Source organism: Cucumis melo, chromosome 7 (assembly GCF_025177605.1).
Source record: "Cucumis melo cultivar AY chromosome 7, USDA_Cmelo_AY_1.0, whole genome shotgun sequence".
NCBI classification, from domain to species: Eukaryota; Viridiplantae; Streptophyta; class Magnoliopsida; order Cucurbitales; family Cucurbitaceae; genus Cucumis; species Cucumis melo.
This window is the reverse complement of record NC_066863.1, coordinates 1,685,021-1,706,376: the sequence shown is the minus strand read 5'-3', so window position 1 is coordinate 1,706,376 and position 21,356 is coordinate 1,685,021. Positions and strand designations below refer to the sequence as shown.

The 21,356-nt window shown below is 32.1% G+C and overlaps 3 protein-coding genes across 4 annotated transcripts; 1 reads left to right on the top strand and 2 right to left on the bottom strand.

Annotated features, from left to right (window-relative positions):
• Window positions 1-233: 233 nt before the first annotated feature.
• On the bottom strand, window positions 234-5,716 carry LOC103493628 (amino acid transporter AVT6A-like). The gene is made up of 6 exons (XM_008454461.3): window positions 5,566-5,716; window positions 4,086-4,797; window positions 3,701-3,853; window positions 2,298-2,501; window positions 1,235-1,700; window positions 234-854 (listed from the first exon to the last, which is right to left on the bottom strand). The coding sequence occupies exons 2-6, from the start codon at window positions 4,489-4,491 to the stop codon at window positions 722-724; spliced, it is 1,362 nt and encodes a 453-aa protein (XP_008452683.1). The 5' UTR covers window positions 4,492-4,797; window positions 5,566-5,716; the 3' UTR covers window positions 234-721.
• Window positions 5,381-7,302, bottom strand: LOC103493629 (uncharacterized). 2 transcript variants are annotated; one of them, XM_008454462.3, is made up of 4 exons: window positions 6,889-7,302; window positions 6,606-6,801; window positions 6,405-6,491; window positions 5,381-5,793 (listed from the first exon to the last, which is right to left on the bottom strand). In XM_008454462.3, exons 1-4 carry the CDS (start codon window positions 7,104-7,106, stop codon window positions 5,635-5,637), a joined length of 660 nt encoding a protein of 219 aa, XP_008452684.1. In that variant the 5' UTR covers window positions 7,107-7,302; the 3' UTR covers window positions 5,381-5,634. The 2 variants fall into 2 exon arrangements, with proteins under 2 accessions (XP_008452684.1, XP_008452685.1); XM_008454463.3 differs by lacking the exon at window positions 6,405-6,491 and having other exon boundaries at window positions 6,889-7,223.
• Window positions 7,303-14,625: 7,323 nt separating this feature from the next.
• Window positions 14,626-20,682, top strand: LOC103493632 (squalene monooxygenase SE1-like). The gene is made up of 8 exons (XM_017045860.2): window positions 14,626-15,107; window positions 16,474-16,585; window positions 16,692-16,866; window positions 17,275-17,443; window positions 17,615-17,833; window positions 17,953-18,228; window positions 18,742-19,020; window positions 20,306-20,682. The coding sequence occupies exons 1-8, from the start codon at window positions 14,877-14,879 to the stop codon at window positions 20,417-20,419; spliced, it is 1,575 nt and encodes a 524-aa protein (XP_016901349.2). The 5' UTR covers window positions 14,626-14,876; the 3' UTR covers window positions 20,420-20,682.
• The last annotated feature ends 674 nt before the right edge of the window (window positions 20,683-21,356 follow it).

Below are 21,356 nucleotides of genomic sequence, written 5' to 3'. Positions count from 1 at the left end.
AGATATAATTTTATCTCTAAAATTTGAACTTTTAAAATTTCAGTTCTTAATTATTTTTAATTAATCTATTTAATGTTAAAAGACTAATATAACTATTTAATAATAATAAAAAAAAGGCACCTAATTCTGGGGATTACGTCAAAACAAAACATTAATTTAAAAAGTAAATTTGTAAATCAAACTTATCAAGTAATAAACATTTTGAAAAAGAATAAAATGTAAATGGAAGAACATAAGGACCAAAAGTGTTTTTTAATGAATAAAATATTTGAAGGTGGTTCCTAGTAAGTTAGGTTGAATCAATTTCATCCGTTAAGATATTATTTTCTTAATCAAACAAAAGAACATGCCAAAAACAAAAACCTGCCACCAACCGGACCCAGAAAATTTAGTGCTCAAGGGACTTGACAGTAGAGAATTTGTGCATCTTGGGCCAACCAACGGCCATGAGAGTGAGGCCTAATGAAGATTTTTCCCAGACAACGGCACCTTGTGCTCTTAATTACCAAGTGTTCCTACAATATATCAATCAACATTTTGTTTATATGGTTGTTACAAACAAGGCCCCAGCCAAACTGGCTTTTGATGGGACGAAAAATCTAGAAAATGGCTCCTCTTTGCAGCTCTGATATTGACATCTAGCCAAGACCGTTTAGCAGTAGAGTTCGTATTGAGAATAATGTCTTCTTCTTCTTCTTCTTCTTCTTCTTCTTCTTCTATGTCAAGTGTGTTTCTCGATCATGTAAGAACTGTAGATATCGCATGAGATTGCGACGATACTTGAGAAAACAGCTAATAGGAACATTATCCACGCTATCAGTCTGTCTTTCTTTGATGCAATTCCACAAGTGTCCCTGTGCAGTTCACATCACATGGATTATGTTGAGTGCAATGTCATGTGAAGAAAATAGGGAACAGATTGAATAAGGAGGATCGTGTAAACTAATAATGCAGGTGCAAGAGTTCTATTTTAGCATGAGCATCAACGTCTAAAACTTGAGCTAATATGTTGCGGTAGATTTAATTATATCACATCATCACTCTCCCTCACTTATCGAGAGGAAATGGCATTATAGGAGATTTGGATATAAGACCCCATTTTCTAGTATCACATTTAATCACAAATCAGCCTAGAAAGCTTGTTGATGAGTTACAGATTACAGAAAAATTAATTATCTTAACACTTCAGCAGTCATTCGTGTTTTAAGTAATCGACTTTGTGATTCTTAATTACCTGAGGACGAGAGCGGGGGGGAATATGAATCCAACAGAAATGGCAGCTGTGGCTCCAGTGAGCTGAAAGGCATCCCAGATGCTGGGAACAAAGTTAGCTCCAATAAAGATGAAACTCATGAGAGCTATAGTTATTGAGAAGAACCGCCGGTTGTCGAAAGCAATAGGTATGGCATAGGGAAAGAGTAGACCGTCAACGTTGAGGCGAAGGGAGAAAAAGACAATGGGAAATACAAGCATCAGGTGGATGCCATAGCTCACCCTTACAACATCATCTAGCAAAGAGCTGAATGGAAGTCCAAGATCTCCATCAAAATTAGCAAGTACATCATCCAACGTTTGGTCTCCAAACAGGAGAAATCCAAAAAAACTTGTCGCAATATACACCGTCGAGCATATTGTTAGAGATGTTCGAACTATTGACTTCATCTGTGTAGGATCTTTTAGCTCATTCTCAATAGGGTGAACTGCAAAAAGTAAAATTCAAGTACTATTAACATTTACTAATTACTACAACTTCAACAATACTATACCGTGTAAAATTTGCATTAAGATATTGAACCAACAGAAACTCATTAATGAAGGCCCTAATATTTAACCACTCGAGCTATGCTTGAGCCACAAACCCTTCAACAAATAAATACTGGCCTTCCACCTAGTTATAAACACAAGAAGGCTATACAATAACATCTCTATTTTAACTTTCACCTGGAAACATAAGAAGTGTTTCCCTAAAAAAATTAACAAAATAACATCTCTTTTAATAGTTGGGGTTATGTGAGAGTATTAGTTAGGGCTTAGGGCTAAAAGGGTAAGATTAGTATGAGGTAGGAGTAATTAACTAGAGGTGTCTTAGTAATAGAGACATATTGATGCAATGATTGAAAATCAGCTTGCTACAAGAGACACGGAGACTAATGAAGAATTATTTTGAAAAGAAAAGGTTTGAGTGATCTAAATCCTAGAGTCTGTCTGTAATGACTATCTAAATGCTTAAAAACACATTTTACACTAACGACATTGTTGTTATCAGAAAACAAGACAAGATCAAGATACAAACTTACCGTTATGGTGACAGATATAGGCAGTGACTAGAACTGGAACAGTAGTAAAAAGTTGCCAAAATGATGCCTGATCAATAACTTTAGGCAGCAGACGTGGCATTACAATACTTCCATCCATCAGTTTCGCAATTGCTACTCCAGCAGTGATTGCCACGAAGACAATGGCCAAGGCAACTGACAAAGCTGATGTGTATCTCAAGGAATCTAGTAAAACCAACATTGATCATAATGGTGAATTGAAATGACTTTTTAAGTATATTGCAAGCTATGAAACGATCACAAAAAGAAAGAAATTTCATTTTTCATTAGCAAAATTTTAAAAATCACAAACACAAAATACAAATCTCTCATTGCAGTAATACAAGTTGAATACAGAAGAGAGAGCTTATATTTGACAGATTTCAAATGGTGGAATGGTGACCACATGATAGTGAATGAGTATGAAAAAATAAAAAATCTCAAAATAATTGTTTGGCTTTTAGTTTCTAGTAACTTTGATCTGTATGATATTTGGATAAAAGATACGAATCGGTAATAATCCAAAAGTAATAATAACAAAAATGACTTCTTTGTCATGGTGCTGCCTCGCAGTTACATATTACAGAACCGCCAGCTTTTTGTAGTGTTTTTTGTATAAAGCGACAAGGGAGCATCTTTTATCTTACAGAGAGAAAACCATTGGAAATTGAAATGGTCCTATGTATACTGACCCAATCGTAAAAGCAACCAAGTAGCAATGGATAAAATAGATTATAAATTATCTAATAAATGGCAGCGACAAATTTCACAGAATTTATTGAAAAAAATGCAACATCAGTAAACAGATTTTTTAACCCACATTTGATAACTATCTGGTTTTTGGTTTCACTGTTTTGGTATGCACTTCTACCAATGTTTACACAAAACAAACCGAGTACAAAAGCTTAAAAAAAAAAAGAATAATTTAATTAAAAAGTTGTTTTTGTTTCTAAAACTTGATTAAGAGTTTAGATGTTCCTCTATGAATAAGTACAAAAAATTGTAAAGAAACGAGTATGGAAGTGTTCGTGACTCCAATTTCTCTTGGGTGGAGTGACCTATTATAATCCATTTAATGTTTGGGACTCCCATTATAATAGTCAACTTCACAATTATTATCTCTAAAAACATTCATTATATACCGTGTTTACTATTCTCTAATCCTCATCTCTCCTCATTTGTAAGTTTGTACTTTGAACCCAAACCATTATAACACAATCTAACATATTCCTCAAACAACTCGAATCAATTTAAAAAAACAGTAAACTAAAGTCTAAACCAAATCTACATCAGTATCTTAGAAAAGTTGGGGTCGTATAGGGTAAAAGAAATGAGATGGGTAAATATATATGTGTCTGTGTGTGCGCGTATAGTGGCTAGCTTACCTACACGCTTGAAGGATATTAGAGGCGCAAAAATGAAAAGTGTGGTAAGCAGCATCAAGGATATACGGCTGGTCCACCAATGTTGACCAAACCATTCTTCCATTACACCCTTATGATGGATGTTATTTGCCGATGTTCCTGACAACACATCACCTGCAAAATCCATCCCATTTCTTTTTTAATTTGTACTCCAAATCCATTTCAATAGTTCTTAAATTCATTCAATTAAATATATATATATATATATATGAAATTCAAAATTCAAATTTCTTGCTTAACAAACTGGGAAACATATTCTTGCTCTCAAGTCTTAACATAAGCCTAATTTATAAAATAATGAATTAAAGAAGAATGAAATTTGACAGAGGAAAGTCATGGGACCAACCAATGATGATCAAGTAGACGACGAGCATGCCTAAATTATTGACCACGATGCAAACCTGCAGAAGGGTACGTCCGGCGCTGCCAAAGGATTCCCCGACGGCACCGGCGTACGTAACGGATTTGGACGCCCGAGAGAATTTCAGGATGAAGTCAATTGACAACTCTGTCAACGTCGATCCGAGCATGATCAAGATCAACCCTGGAATTAGACCTAATTGTTTCACGACGGCTGGGAGAGCCATGATTCCGGCGCCGACAATGGTGCTCGATAGGTTAAAGACGGCGCCGGAGAACGATGCGCCATCTAACCCTACCTCGACCGGCTCCTGGTGGCCCCATTTCTCAGGGAGTAAGGGCTTTTTAGGGCTCCGCCGATACTTGCGGTCGGCAGAAACCAGAATCGTCATCCCTCCCCGAGATTTGGACGACGTTGTCAGGGAATTTGGAGAAAACTAGGCGGGTCGCGGCGAAGGAAAATATGCCGTTGCCGGTGCTTTTGTGTTAGAAAAATAACTATTGAAGAGGAATAACGCGGGAACCGACGTGGCGTCCGGGTTGTAGGTGGAGGAGCCAATGAGGCATCCCCACTTGTACAAGTTGAATGCAAGTGGGTCCTGCAGCCTTGGCTTCCATTCAACGGTTTTCTTTTGTACGTTATAGGTCTGCCGAACCATTTCGCCAAAGGCTAGACGGGGAAGTTTTGCGTGACATACCTGTTACCCAAGGCAAGAGAAAGCCGAATCAAGACATGACACGATATCTACCTACCGAATCAGCCCTTGGGCTTGTTTTTTGGGCCAAATAAATTAGACATCTTTTTTTTTTTTGGTAAGTTACGGATTTTTTTAAAATTTCTTTTTGTTTGTGATCTTTAATTTTCGTTTACAATTATAGTACTAAGAAAGGTCCAAATATGATTGTAACGCTTTACTGGTATTAAGATTATAAATTAACAAACCAAGATGTGCATTTAGAATAACTTTATGAACAAGTATGAACGAAAAATCGTTCAAAAATGAAAAAAAAACAAAATGTTTGATTTTAAAAACAAATTATTTTTGAAATAAGAAATATTTTCAAAAATAGCAAGATATAGAAATTATTTACAAGATAAAGAAAAATCCGAAACTCTATTTTCTTAATAATTAGGTAGATTGATAATCATTTTCTTAATAATATGCTTGAATGTAGGTCTAAAAAATTTATTCTAAAGTGATTTTTAGACTTTTAGTCTACCACTTTTTTAAAAAAAAAATGAATAAAAAAGAGTACAAAATGCACATAAAAAACCCCAAATTATGCTGAAATTACAAAATTGTTTGTAAAATATTTTCAAAGTAGGGAAGTGTTCTAAAAAATAACAATAAAAAGGACATAAACCTATTGAAGGATGCCATCAAACATGATCGTCAAGGCAGTATTTACAATTTCACATTGTAAGTTAAGGAATATAAGTTAGATTGTTGCAGTAATGAGTAAACCTGAAAGGCCAACATCAGCTGCATGTCCAAAACCACAAGTACAAAACTCAAAAGCAATGGTAGGGGCTGTCACTTGGAAGTTTTTCTCTTTCTTTTGGTTCCAGTTTTGCCTCCATTGTTAGGATCTAATTGTGATTGTGAACCTTTCAATTTTTCCCCTATAGCTCTACTCCATAAAGCCCTCTCTACATCAGATGGTGTGAAAGTTTCTCCTTCTAAGCTTAATTCCTGCAAATGACCATCTCCCATAAAGAACAGTGTTAAGAAATAATTAAAAAAAATGTAAAACAACAGTGAATCAACAAACAGATTTATGTGATTCACTGTAAATATGTTAGTTATAATAGAGACTTTAAATAGTGAGACACTTACTTTGTCTTTCGGATCGTCGGAACAGTTTCAAAACAGTCCAACAAACAGAAAAACTTTGTAACCACTTCCTCGAACAATTAGAATGTTTGACTTTAAGTTGAGCTTATAGTCTAAGATGCAGAAATCAAGCTAATGTTTAACTCGTGCCTTCATTTATTCCACGTTCCAAGGTTGTTAATCTCACAAAATACACAAACCCATGTATATAAATCGAGAAAATGTACTAAATGCAGATCTTTACATATTGTACATTCACAAATGAAGCACATGTCACAGAAGTCTATATTTATATAACATATGTTTGCATACTATACACCCAAAGTTTGAAACAACAGTTCAATTTAGAATGCTAAACTCGTATCATGGCTTTGAGAAACAGATACTTGCAGAGCTAAGCTCGTCAGAAAGTCAAGAAAGACATTGGTGCATGAAGGTTGAAAAGATGAAAACGGAAAAAGCTGACAGACCTTGGCTTTCTCTTGCAATTTATTTGCGAATAATAAGTATTGCTTCAATGAATAATCCTTGGAGTTGCCTAGAGCCGCCTCCATAGCCTAATTCTTCAACACTATAAGTTAGAAATCTAGGCATAACAAATATTCAAAACTTATTGAAGAAGTCAATGGCTACGGATAATGTAATTGCATAAATATACATCATGATTTCACCTCGTCGGACATGAAAGGCGCAACATCCGGGGCGTAGGCAGCAAGAATTGCCGAGGCAGTGGCCGGACCAACGCCTTTGAGCGGCGTAAGTTCAGAGACGGCTTTGGAAATATCAGGAAGGCATTGGAAGGCCTTCTGAGAGGCCAATTTGACGAGCGATTCGTCCAATGATGAAACGAAATCCAAGAGACGAGGCCTGAAATTCGTAAAATCGTTGTAGATAAAATTGATAAGTAATCATCGAAACCTAAATGAAAAGAGAGAGATGCAGAGCACCGAGCACCTCCATTTTCCTCTAGTGAGCTTCCATTGCATGAGTTTTGAGAGCTCAGAAGTAGTGATGTACGGGCTAGGTTTTCGCTTGTGGAGAATAAGAGGTAGTTCGTTTCGGTAAAAATCATCGAGAGAAACCAAATTGGGCTTGCCTAGAGCTTCGATTTGAGATGAATAAGAAGAAAGAGCTTCTCTCCAGAGAGTTGGATCGGAGTTTGAAAACTTCATCGTTACACCTTACAAAACTTCGCCGCTTCAGTCCCCGCCGGCGTTTTTTCGCGGCTGAAAGCAACTATTGTGGATTTTTTCCGCTAAAAAATTTGTCAGTTTTGGCTAAAATTTTTAAAATGGCTTTCATACATATATATATATTTTGGTCTTTTAAAAGAAATAAAACTAAAATAGAAAGACATTTACTTAATTTGGTGAAATTATTGAACTTTTGATCTTTGGGTTGAGAGTACATATATGTCGATTTGTTTAATTAAATTATTTTAATGTTAGCATAAAACAAACACTTTGCTAACTTGTATTTAATTAAAAATATAGGCAAGCATAGGTGCTTACAAGGACACTCCAATCCAATGAGTCATCTTGAGATAAATTATATATTTAGAGGTTTGATCGATCAAGTTTGCCTAAGCTTAAAGAATTCAACTTTCGATATATTTTCAAAGATCATAAATACCATGAACGAGAGTTAGTCACGAAGATTTAAAGAAGACATGAGATCTTTGTGCGATATTATATTAACATAAAGTTAAGCATGTGAACTCAAGCTCTTGAGTATATACTAAATCAGTTAGTGATCGTGATATTTTGTAAAAATTTTGATTTATTTTGTTATATTTTGAAAGACGTTTTATTTAAATATTATATTTATTAATTTATTAGTAAAATATGTTATTTAAAAAAAAAAAAAAGTTAGAGATCTAGAACGTGACTTGAAAATAGGACAAAATAAAAATTGAAAAACAATAATAAAAAAAAAAGGTCGGAGACACTCACCCGTGCTAGTTTAAAAATTATAACAGCACATATTAGTGCTTTTAAAAAAAATAATTTATTAATTTTTAAAAAAGTAATGTTTATTTGTTTTTTTTTTAATAGAAATTTGATTTTATTAGTATAAATTTCTTTTAAGTTTTATATTAGTGATTTTTTTTATATGGTTTTGTTTTTTAAATACTAAATTAGTTTTGTTTTATTAGTCTTTTTATGAAATGTTAAAAAAGAAAAATAAATTATTTACTTTTATGAATTTTAACCCTTTTTCTAGATGGGGTAAATAGTTTGGTTTTTTTAAACAATATTAAAAATATTAATGGTATTTTTAGTTTTGTTTGGTTTGAATACAAATTAGATTGGGATACAAAACGAGTATTTTTTTATATAATTTTTATAATATTAGATTTGTTTAGTATTGGTATACTAATCTAACGCCATCTAATTAATTAGGTGTATGTCATTCTCTATATATCGACATGAGTACAAAATAATTGGATATAAACTTGAATGTATAACTTTTTAGTTGAAGACCCAACTCATTGACTATGTACCAAGGGAGTTCATGGATTGGACTCGGTTCAAACACTTTTAAGACAAATTTTAAATATTTTTTTTCTAATAAATACTTACAACTGAATTTAAAATTTAAATAGTTAGCAATAACATCTTTTATCTTATTACTTTAAATAGCTGGCATGAGTACTTATAATTGAATTTTCTTTTTTTGTCTATTCATGCTTTTTTTTTTTTTTTTTTTTTTGCCTTATAGATTCTATTATATTGATTAATTTGTTAATACTTTGTAGTTTATGTATACAAATACTCTCTCTTCATGACTACAATTTGTTTGAAATTGTTACTTTGTAGTATATGATTATATTGCTTGATTTCTCCCTAAAATCACATTCTTATTTTCCTATCTTTAAGTCTTTTAGCTAAATTATCATTTTTTACTATTTTATTTTTCCGATTCATACTTTCAAATTTTTTAATACGAACCCTTAGTTAATATATACAAAATTCTTAGTTTTTACTTTAAAGTATATTTATTAACCTTTTTAAATTCCTAAACCATAAATGTAAATATATAGTTCTTAAGCTAAGCAAATAATTATATTTCCTTTTTGTATTCAATTGGTTGATTAAATGTATGTCAACCATCTAATTTATTCTTAATTTGTTTTAACTTAACAATTGCATTTATACATTAAATCCCAATTTTTAGTGCTTTATTGTTATTTTATACGGATTAAATTCGTTGAACTTCTAAAGTCCGATATAAAAAGAAATAAAATAGTGTTTGTTACGTTTTAGCAATTTAGACTAATTGTTTATTAGACATTGATCAACTATTCAACACTCAAATCGCTATTTAATTAAAAAGAAAAATGAAGGCAAAAAAATCAAAACGAACAATATTTTACAAAATAGTTTTTAAAACTATGCTATTCTAGTAAATATTTTGAAAAGGTATCCTATTCAACACATTTTTCGATCTTCTAAATATTTTCGAAAATTTTATCATTTATAATAATTTTTAGTTTTTAACTCATGTATATACGACGAAGTTGACCGTGAATAAACGGTTGACCAATATTGCACAATTTTGGAGAAAATTTGGAAGGAGACGTAAATTTGTGTTCACAATAAATGTGATGCGATCTTATTTAATTTTTGCTATGAATTATTATGGTACACAATGAATAGGAAAAGGATCATAGGATAAGAAAAAGGAAATTACTCTGAGTATGCGGTTTCGTAGTACCGTTGTTGAATAACTTGGAATTAGATTTCACTATACATGACTTAAGATGCGATGCGATCTACTTGTCTCGAAATTTCTGGATTTTTCAACCCTAAAAAAGAAAAAAAAGAAATAGCATAGTAGGCGTTACATTTAATAAGACGTGAGTTGGCATTGGCAATATAGCATAGTGGATCCCCTCTTTTCCTTTTTCCTTTTTCCTTTTCTTTCTTTTTGTTTGTTTGTTCTTTTTTCAAAGCAACTCTTCTTTCTTTCTCTTTTTTTTAAAGACAGAATAGTGGCTTTTCGATCGTGGCAACCGCTCCATTTTTTATGGGATTTTTTCAAATAAAATGGACAAATTAGGTATAAATAAAATTACCCTTTAAAACAAAATTCATTATACTTATTTTTTACCATTTTTATTTATGCCAACTACTAATTATTAATTTGATTAAGAATTTGGCACAATTAAATGATCATTGTATTTATAATATAAATATAGGTAGGGTAATTAGTGGCAATACTTTTAATGCGTGTAATGATAGTAGTAACTATGAGATTTGTGGTTTGAATATCTTCTATTGGTACTATCTTTATTCTAGTTGTTATATTAAAAAAAGTTAGTTTATTGGACTATTTATATGGGAGTTTGTAGTTTAGCATGTGACGCGACCTTCTTTGTTAGGCTTGACCTCTTTTTTAAGAGAAAATGTTTGGAGTTCTTATATGGTTCTAGAGATATTAGAATGATACATCCAATCATTTTTCTATGGGCTAATTTCAGTGGTTGAATGACAACTACTTGTTTCATTGTTAGATTCTCTATTACATTCTCATTTAAATTTTGAAAGACAATAGTTTTTATAAGTACGAAATCAATAGTTAAGAGACATCGGGATGTAGGGTTTTGATAGTGATAATTAGTTTGGTCAACATCACATAGAGATTTTTGTCATCTATTGGCCTAACAAAAACAATTGGTAATTTTATCGGTTAAAATATTCTCGAGTCGACACGACCAACTACCTAGTATGCCGAATGAAATGAAAAAATAAAAAAGAACAAGAGAAGCTTAAGAAATATATATATATATATATATATTGTTATTGACAGATAAATGTTATTATTTTGTATCGTAAATTTATATTTGCTAAGAGAAGTAGTTGGCTCGTTGCTTAGGAGCCGGCCATGTGCTTCTGTGGTGTGGTGAGAATCAAATGTTGAACGTTTCAATTAACTAATGAATAAATATTTCCTTTTCAGTACAAAAAAAAACTAATTGATTTATTGTTTGAAAGGTTCAATCACAATGAACAGTGAACAGTGTATAAATATATATTTACACTATCTTATAATTTTATTTTCCAAATAATTAACAACCCTAATGAAAAATTTTCACAGTAGTATTTTCATAAATTATCCATTCATTGGTGTAATAATAAATATTTAAAAATGATTGGGTTTAATATAAATAAATAATAAATCATTTGATGAAGGTTAAACCGTTGGTATTACGATAATACAAAATTTTCTCTCTAATAGACATGATTTAAGAAGAGTATTTACCGATTTGAATATTAATAAAGTGTCATGATATTATCAAATATAGCCAATTAACAAAAATATATAAAAAACATAACAAAATTTAAATCTATCATTGATGGACACTGATGTGATAGACATCGATAGAAGTCTATCTACGATATTGATAGAGGTATACAGAAAGACTCATTAATAAAATAATTTTTTTTGTTATATTTTGTAAATATTTACAACATTTTTTGTCATTTGCAATAATTTCCATAAAGCATTGTTAATCACGGTTTTTTTTAGAATACATGGAGAGATAAAATCTATGACTTTTTAAAGTTAATAGTACAATTTTTATTCAATTAAGTTATGTCCATTTTGACACAATAATTACTATTTTGAATAATAACGATTCAATTATTTATCTTCACAATGAAATGAACTATTAATTCAATGACCATTGAATGGACACAAATTTCTATTTAGAGATCGGAGGTTCAATTATTTGTCTCCTGTATCGTTGAACTAAAAAAATGGTTCTTTTTCATTACTATTTAACTTTTAAGAATATAGTGCTCATCAACTTTTTCTATCAGTAAAATGAATCATAAATCTGCTACCGTCTATGAGTTATTTTGAACCTTTATTGTATTGTCATTGAACTACAACAAGACATAAACAGAGTGGAAAACACAACATTCTCCGACTCATTATCAAATGTCTTGTGTTCTTAAAATAATTCTATACTAATTAACACAAAACTAGTAGTAATTTTCATTAATGGGGAATAAAGGCTTTGTTTGGTCATCGATTTAAAAAAAAAAATTGTATTTAGTGGTTTTTTAAAAATTTTATTTACAAATTTCTTGTTGATTTTCACATAAATAGAAAATATAAAAATACGGTTTTTTATAACTAAATAATTTTTATTTTAAAAAACTTGATATTGATTTTGAAAACACTCTTGGAACGTAGACATTAAAACACATAAACTAATCGATGGAAGTAGTGTTTATAAACATTCTTTTAATAAAAAATCTAAATTCTCAACTCTAAATTGATTTATAAATAGATGAGGTGAATTTATCTTGGACTAAGACGATGTTGGATAAGGTTGCAAGGGATCTAATGTTAAAATAGGGTTATTTCGAAAAAATTTGCAAAAAGAATTGTTTGAATAATATTTGCAAAAGTAGAGCTATTTGTTTTGTCTCATTGTATTCATGTCTTGGAGTCTTCTACAAGACATGGTAGCAAGCAGAGATGGTTTTGTGATAGGGTTGAGTCTTCCTTGAGGACTAAACCAAAGTGAACTGACACACTTGTTTGAATATATTTGTTTTTCAATTATTTTCCTTTAAAACCTCACCCACTAAAATAAAATTACTAATAAGGCAAAAAAGGAAAAAACTTGAAATTTGCAAATATTTTTCGGTTGGCTCTATTTTTGCAACTATTTCTACATCAACCCTATTCTAGCAATGAATTCTAAACAGAGTTGAGATAGTTTTAAGAAAATTTTTCTTTTTCTGAATGAAAATAAAAATGTGGTATGTGATGAAATTAGGAAGAGTTTGGGCCAATTTGATAAATTTGAGACCATGGATCTGTAGAGAGATATTTGGCAAATTTGGGAGATTGAGGAGAATTTGAAAGAATTATATGAAAAAGGGAAGATTTTATTATTTTTAGGAGTTCATGAAATATTTGAAATATATATATATATATATATATTAAGAATTTTTTTAAAAATAAAAAATAAAATAAAAACTATTTACTCAAATAACCCAATCAAAATTCTATTATTGTTTTTTAAATTACTACAATCATAACTCTTCATCAAACACATATTACCATAACACTATCGATAATAATTTTTTGTTCAGACTCATATTATATAACACTAGAATTATCATAATCTTAGGATTATTGTTATAATTTAGTTTTTACATGGAATGTAAATTTTCGTTAAATGTTTTATTTTTTTGATATTTTTCTGTTTTTAAAATAATAGTTAATAATTACATTTAAAAAAGAAAGAATAACAACGGACTAAACGACGGACGTCAACTAGCGTTAGTGTCAGACAATTGTGGTTGTCTTTTTCAAGACTAAACCCTCTCTCACTTAAAATCTACCCCATGTTTGCCACTAAATAACCCCTTTTTAACCTAAATTGTCTATTTAACTCTTTTAAATTTAAAAAATATCCACAATATTCAAGAAAAGGGAAACAAAATAATCATATCTAATTGATGCATCAAAATGAAATATTTGAACTCATAATAATCATACATATTATATTATTCATATGATGTTTGTGATGTCAATATAATCTTAAAAAATCGACGTTTACATGTCAACGATAGTTTAACTGATATCACTACGAACCTGTGATTAAAAATCTCATTTTTAAATCCTTCCACTTCTTAATCGTATTTGAAAAAAAATATGAATGTTATATATAATAATAATAATAATAATAATACAATTAAATATTAGTAAAATTGAGTTATTAATATCTAAAAAATGATTCAACCGTTAAATATTCGTGATGATTAGTTAGAAAAAGGAAAAAAGAAAAATAAAACTCAATAGCTAATCAAAGACTAACATTTAAGTTGTAATTTAAAAGAAATTAAGGTTTCTTTTCGTGAACACATAATTTGGAAAAACAAATGGATGTTGCTGAGTTACACAAGAAAACTATACTTGAAGTTAAATATTTAGTCTAATCAAAGTTGGCTAGCAGAGCATACTATACGAAAAATAAATAAAAGTACTTTGACCGGATCTTCTCAATCTACTTGATAAAAAGTAATTGGAAAAAGTACTTTACCAAATTTATCTCTAGTTAAAGTAAATTATCAACCAAAATTAATCCTAAACCTACAAAAGCGACAACAACATTCAACAAGAGATGAGTAAAGCACACATGATAGTAAAATGTATAATAAGTTTTTTAAAATCATAATATCAAAGTGTAATAATAGAGGAAGGACTTTAGTGGAACGATTAACATGTTTTCTTTAATTATTTAAGCTCAAGCAAGATAAAAAAGAAAATTATGAAAAGTATTTTACATCATAAAACATTAGTACAACGTGACAAATATTCTGATCAAATTTTATCGTAATTGATATTTTTTATATAGAAGAGAAAAAGAGAGAATTGTAGAGTAATTCTTATGATATTCCGGTCGGAATTGCAGTTGTGTAATGAGTGCTTTAGAAGAAAATGCAAAATTGAGAGAGAGAAATGGGATTGGGAAATGGATATAATGGGAAAATAGGTGTCTTAGTGCTGGCAGAGAGGCTCATGTTAGCATCAAATCGTGCAGGTTAATACTGAAGACACATATTATTTTATTTTAATAAAGCCACGTGGCCAGTTAATATTAATAGTATATATGTTTTTTTAATTTAGATGGCTATAAAAAGGGTCCACTTTCCTGGTGAGTTTTATGGGGTTCCGTTAAGCAACTCGGTCGTTGGCGTAAAGTTTCGCCAGCGGAGAGAGATACGCGCAGAGAGAATTTATAATCTAATAGAAGAGAGATAGAGAGAGAGAGAGAGAGAGAGAGAGAGAGAGAGAGAGAGAGATAGAGGGAGAAAACTCGGAGGGCCATAGGAGAGAGAGAGAGAGAGAGTATCGTCGCTGTCGTCGTCGGATTGGCGGTCTCTTTGAGGTCGCTGCATCTGTACTCGGAAAAAATGGTGGATCAATGCGCGTTAGGATGGATCTTGGCCTCTGTTCTTGGAGCTTCGGCTCTATATTTATTGTTCGGAAAGAAAAACTGCGGAGTTTCGAATGAACGGAGGCGTGAAAGCCTAAAGAATATCGCCACCACGAATGGAGAATGCAAATCGAGTAATAGCGACGGCGACATTATCATTGTCGGAGCCGGTGTTGCCGGATCCGCTCTTGCATATACTCTCGCCAAGGTAATCTTATCCTTCTGTTCTCCAACGTTTTTCTCAAACTAAGCGCTCTCTCTTAGTTTCGTGTTAAACGGCGGACGATTTCTGATAGTTTTACTTGAGAAATGTTAATGTGGAAAATCGGATTCGAGTGATTAGAAATTGTAGAAACTAAATTTCGTTATGACTTGCTTAGGTATTGTATGTTTTATGTCCATTTGGCACTCAGTTTCTCTTTCTAGATGACATTTCCGCGTTATAGTTTGGCATTGTTGTTCACGAAGGAAGTATCACATGGCGGTACGTTGTTAAGTCAGCGTGTCTATTTTATGCTCTGCTTTCGTGTGTGAAATCACATGTTGAATGTACTTTTATTTGATTATTTCTTTCGAAACTCGAGCAGATTCCGGTTTATGCACTGGAATTATGTAGAAATCTAATATAAATTTATGATTTAGAGTTTATACTCCGCGGATAAGCATTTCAGAATTATTAAGAATGATGCTTTTGAGAGGAGTTATCTTTAATCCGGAGTTTGTGCACAGCCAGTTTCTGAAGTTGAATTGCTTGATTCATGCACAGTCAAGGTTTCTTCTCGAAGGAAACACTTTTTGTTAGAACTTTTGATAGAAATGCCTCACCGTGTCATTACATGTTTGTTTGTTGATTTTGATTTTTGTTTCAGATTTCTCGAAGACTTGATTTGTGGTGAAATGAAACATAATTCTCGAACGTATATGACTTTTTAAGTTTAAATTGTTTTGAGAGTGTTTTCGAGTGCTTTTTCCCCAAATATTCTGAGATCGATTTTAGATTTTCACCAACTGAATCTCACTCCACATGTTTTATGGTTTTCGTTACACATAATTTATTGGGAAAAAAAGAGAAGGAAAACGTTTAATCTGTGAAATTTTCGAGCAAGTGATCGGAAGAAACATATATTTTAAATACAGAGCTCTAAGCACGTCTTGAGATAATTCAAAGATGAATTAGTAGGAAATATTTTTCTATCAATTATGGAGGCTTAAGGAAAAAAAGGCCAAGAGAAAAGGAAAATGGGCTTGTTATCTATCTGCTGACTATTTGCTTTGTCATCGTGTCTAAATTGACAGTTGGCCTTTTGTCGCTCCAACTTTTTGTTGGCCAGCTACCACGAAAATATGTATGACAAAAGCATCTTGTTTATGTATCTGGAGCCTACATGAAAACAAAATTCTGTCGTGTCCGTCCCAATTAACATTCGTTTTTTGGGTTGTACTCTCCAGCAAAGGGATTTTAATTTTGACACTCCTCGCTGATAGTTGATCTGTTAGCACATGCATTTGCTGAAAATTTTGAAGAACGAATGAACTAGTCATTTTATTTATGTTGAATGATTTTTGAAACACAGGATGGTCGTCAAGTACATGTGATTGAAAGAGACTTGTCAGAGCCGGACAGAATTGTTGGTGAATTATTACAACCGGGAGGCTATCTTAAGTTAACAGAGTTGGGACTTGAAGGTTGGTTTATTTCATTGATATCTAATGGTTGTTTGTTGACGAGGATTTTCTTCTAAGCCTCTTGAGAACACTAGAATTGGGTGTTGATATACTGTTGTTTATGCAGATTGTGTGGATGATATTGATGCCCAAAGAGTGTATGGTTATGCTCTTTTTAAGGATGGAAAGGATACTAGACTCTCCTACCCCTTGGAAAAATTTCATTCGGACGTGTCTGGGAGGAGCTTTCACAATGGACGCTTCATTCAAAGGATGCGCGAGAAGGCCGCATCCCTGCCTAAGTAATTCCCTTTTATTCGTTTTATCATTGTTGTTTTTGATGTTGTATCTAGAGCTATCCTCCTGTGCTGCATTTATTATCTTCACTTGATTTAATTGAAATTTCTACTAAAATTTGAGTAATGCAATGAAACAAGAGCTGCCCTAGGATTCTTACTAAAATTTAAAAGTATTCACAGTTTTTGTCGTGTTGCACCATGCACATGCTTTTCTGAAGGTTTGACAGAGAAGGCATATATAAGTATTTGGTCCTGAACAAGGGATACTTGTACTTCATTCATTGTTCATAGTTGAGATTTAAATCTGAGTTAATAACCATACTAATATCTTTTTATTAAGTATTCTCCTCGTGATTTGTTCCGGACTTGTTTCATTCCCCTTTTTCCTAATTTGTTTGTCTACTTCTGTAGTGTACGCTTGGAGCAGGGAACAGTCACTTCTCTGCTCGAGGAAAATGGTACAATTAAAGGAGTGCAGTACAAAAACAAGTCTGGACAGGAGATGACAGCTTATGCACCTTTAACTATTGTTTGTGATGGTTGCTTTTCAAATTTGCGACGCTCTCTTTGCAACCCTAAGGTGTGAACGACTTTCAATTCTCGGTATTGGATTATACTTGTCCTGCTGCTACTTGTACTTGTCCAACTCACTGCCGATAGTTTTACGCTCAAGTTACTTTTACTCAATGTTAAAAACTAGGATACTGTTCCATATGCTAAGAAGATTTTAAAATACGTGAATCTTTTCTAGGTTGATGTTCCCTCTTGTTTTGTTGGCCTCATACTCGAGAATTGCGATCTTCCTTATGCAAATCATGGACATGTGATACTCGCAGACCCCTCTCCTATTTTGTTTTATCCCATTAGCAGTACAGAGATCCGCTGTCTGGTGGATGTGCCTGGACAGAAAGTTCCTTCCATTTCAAACGGTGAAATGGCTAACTATTTGAAGAATGTTGTTGCTCCTCAGGTGCGAATACACTCTCTATTCTTTCCCATAATCTCATCTGTAATTTTTCTTCACTCATCTACCTCAATATGAATATGATCGAACCAAATTAATGACCGTATGAAGTTTGTCATACACAGATTCCTCCTCAACTTTATAATTCCTTCATAGCTGCTATCGATAAGGGTAATATCAGAACAATGCCAAATAGAAGTATGCCAGCAGATCCATATCCTACCCCCGGAGCCTTATTGATGGGGGATGCATTCAATATGCGTCACCCTCTAACTGGTGGCGGAATGACCGTTGCATTGTCTGACATTGTTGTTCTTAGAGATCTTCTCAAGCCTCTGCGTGATCTGAATGATGCACCCACTCTCTGCAAGTATCTTGAAGCATTCTACACTCTACGCAAGGTAACTATTCAGTTCTTCTGCCTTTTAGTTCCAAGTAATTTTCTTTTCTCAAAACATAATTTTTGGAAAAAGGTTTGAAAATTCGTGCCATTTTTGCAGTATAACAAACATCATTTTTCTTAATACATCCTTGGAAAAATTTTCATTTAATCCCTTCGGAATCATTTTTAGATGGCCATCTTCTTCTTCAATATCAGTTTTTAATCACAGTAGGTTAACCTTAGGGTCAATTAAGGTCGCTACTTGTTTGGAATTTGACATCCTAAAAATTACCTTGACAACTTAAGTGTGGTAAAATCAACCACATGTTAAATGAGCATTAACTAGAAACTAATCCAAATATTTGGAGATATCAAAACAATAATCAAGATCAATTGAGAACCTACACCAGTCACTCACTAAGTTGGTAATATTTCAAAACGTACTTAAAACAAAAAGTAGCAATAACAAATACCAAACACACAAAGTTATGTTGTACATGCAATGAGTTTGTTTGATTTGTGGTAATTGCAGCCAGTGGCTTCGACAATAAACACGTTGGCAGGTGCCCTATATAAGGTGTTTTGTGCATCACCAGATCAGGCTAGAAAGGAAATGCGTCAGGCTTGCTTCGATTATTTAAGCTTGGGTGGAATCTTCTCGAATGGACCAGTTTCTTTACTCTCCGGGTTGAACCCTCGCCCCTTGAGTTTGGTTCTCCATTTCTTTGCAGTCGCAATATACGGTGTTGGTCGACTACTCATCCCATTTCCTTCTCCCAAACGTGTTTGGATTGGAGCCAGATTGATTTCGGTACGCGCATACAACTATACTCTTTTTCATTTTTCATACCATTTCAAATATAACAAAATAAACAAAAACATTTACTAAATATAACAAAACTTCAACATAAAAGAAGCATTTAATTGAATCTATTAGCATAATTAAATCAAATCAATTTTATAATCAATCCTGTTGTCTGGAAGTGCCGGATAATTGAGTCCAACGGCCTTTCAAATGTCATTATTATTTAAAAAAGAATCCTAGCCTACGGGGTGTGCATCTTTTGCCATCTTCCACAAGTTTTCAAACACTGCTTTCGCTGTAGTATTAATGGTAATAAATGCTAATAAGTGATAAAATTGATAGTCTTAAAACGTCGATTACGATTGTTTTCTTTTTTCTTTTTCTTCTGGAAACGTCTACTTAATTACTAATAAATGTCGCTTCTGTTTTGGGATTTTTTCCTATTTTTTTTAGACGGAAGTAAAAGTGCTCTTCCAAAATGATATTCGTTCTCACACTTGCAATCCAGAAACCAAGGGTGAGAGTAAGAACAGAGTGCTTTCTAAATGGATTTGTGAAATATCTTGTTTCAAAATAATTTTTTTGGTACAGGGCACATCTTTTTAAGAGTTAGTTTAACTTTCCATGACCAGCTGATTGAAGTCAGTTTTTTTACAAAACCTGATCAGTTGGTTTAATATAATATCAAACTAACCTCGACATCAATGAATAAAGGTCATTCTGTTTTTGTTAGACTGATTATGAATAAAGGTCATTCTGTTTTTGTTAGACCAATCAGTTAATCACTAAAAATACTTTTTGAAAATTCTTGATTTTGAAAAGTTCCAATCTACCAACTTTGATTTGGATGGTCAACTTGGTTTTTTTTTGTTTTTTTTTTTGTCAATTACGCTCCTCTTATTCATATTTTTTTGTCAATTATGCTTCCCTTATTCATATTTTTGGATATCAGGTGAAGCATTGAAAATGTTATGAGAATGATAACTTTAATTTACAAGATTAGCCATTTTTTTCTTTTTTTAAATAGAGCAAGTCAATCAGCTAATTTTACGTATTTGAATCCATCTAACTAGAAATGTAATTGTAAATTTTTTTGTTCTATTCCTAGTTCTGAGAAACCTTGTCTTAAAGGTTGAATCCCACCACCATTACCTAACGAACTTGGACTTCAAAAAAGAAAAACGTTACCAGACGTTCTATATAATTGGCTAATATAGAGGAACTAAAATTGGGGAAATTAATTAAGAACAATTAGAACGGATTTGTCGTTAAGCATTTACTTAAATTGCAGGGTGCATCGGCCATTATCTTTCCTATTATCAAAGCTGAAGGAGTAAGGCAGATGTTTTTCCCCAAGACCGTTGCAGCTTATTACCGGGCTCCACCCGTTGTGAGAGAGAGATAACACTTCCGTGATAAGAAAAAGAGAGAGGTTATGTGAGAACAAAGGTCTTAATGCTATGGATTTTGTACTAAACCTTTTTGGTTCTATAGATTGATGATGCCTGTAAAAATCTACTCATTAATTATTTTATTTTTTTTTTTTCTGTTAAGTTGTGTGAGTGCTAGTTGTTCAAAACCTAGTGTGCCTCAGTTGAGATTGTTTCTTTTAAAGATGTCAATCCCATGAACCAGTTCGGAATACAGTTTGGTAGGAATTTCGTCTGACTTGGGTTCCTAAACACATGTTCTTGCTCGGCAAGGATTGAAATATTTTAACATGTTCTACTATTTAACTTTCTATTTTCAAAAGTAACTAATCAGGAAGGGCCTAAATTTCTAGACTATAAAACCTTCATTATTTGTACAAAAAAAAACGAGATTGAACAACAATCATCCAAATTTAAAGTTCTATATTTATTCGTCTCACTTCCAACCCAACTTTTTTAAAGTTAAAATATTATTTTGATTTCCAAATGTTTCCGTAGATCCTAGATTTAGTTCAAATGTTTTTGTAGATCTTAGATATTTAATGTTAATTTTTTCTTGAAATTGATTAAATAATTTTCATGTACATCTGAATGTATTTTTAAAATTTAGAATGAAAATGCTAATAAGAAAAAAAAAAAATTAAAGACAAAATATTTTTAAAATTTTAATGGTTTTTTGATATTTTCTATTTTTCTAAAATAAAAAATTAAGTAAATTATTTAAAAAACCAGCACAAAAGCGCAAAAGATTCGAATCAACTCAATCGTATACCAATTCTAAGGCAGGTTTTCCCCTAGCACCAATGGGATTGGAAGGTACTAACCAGATGCTTCCATATAACATTAAACAAAAAAAAGGAAAAAGAATAATAATAATAATAAAAAAAAAAAAAAAACAGACCTAGAATCTTG

What these genes read in the sequence shown, in the direction of transcription:
- LOC103493632 (XM_017045860.2), top strand. Translation starts at nt 14,877, where the DNA reads ATGGTGGATCAATGCGCGTTAGGATGGATCTTGGCCTCTGTTCTTGGA. An exon ending in GCTCTCTTTGCAACCCTAAG is followed by an intron (nt 17,444 to 17,614) that starts GTGTGAACGACT and finishes AATCTTTTCTAG; the next exon opens with GTTGATGTTCCCTCTTGTTT. An exon ending in AGAATGTTGTTGCTCCTCAG is followed by an intron (nt 17,834 to 17,952) that starts GTGCGAATACAC and finishes TGTCATACACAG; the next exon opens with ATTCCTCCTCAACTTTATAA.
- LOC103493629 (XM_008454462.3), bottom strand. Translation starts at nt 7,106, where the DNA reads ATGAAGTTTTCAAACTCCGATCCAACTCTCTGGAGAGAAGCTCTTTCT. An exon ending in CTCACTAGAGGAAAATGGAG is followed by an intron (nt 6,802 to 6,888) that starts GTGCTCGGTGCT and finishes TACGAATTTCAG; the next exon opens with GCCTCGTCTCTTGGATTTCG. An exon ending in AATTGCAAGAGAAAGCCAAG is followed by an intron (nt 5,794 to 6,404) that starts GTCTGTCAGCTT and finishes GGTCATTTGCAG; the next exon opens with GAATTAAGCTTAGAAGGAGA.
- LOC103493628 (XM_008454461.3), bottom strand. Translation starts at nt 4,491, where the DNA reads ATGACGATTCTGGTTTCTGCCGACCGCAAGTATCGGCGGAGCCCTAAA. An exon ending in AATATCCTTCAAGCGTGTAG is followed by an intron (nt 2,502 to 3,700) that starts GTAAGCTAGCCA and finishes TGGTTTTACTAG; the next exon opens with ATTCCTTGAGATACACATCA. An exon ending in CTATATCTGTCACCATAACG is followed by an intron (nt 1,701 to 2,297) that starts GTAAGTTTGTAT and finishes TACTTTTTGCAG; the next exon opens with TTCACCCTATTGAGAATGAG.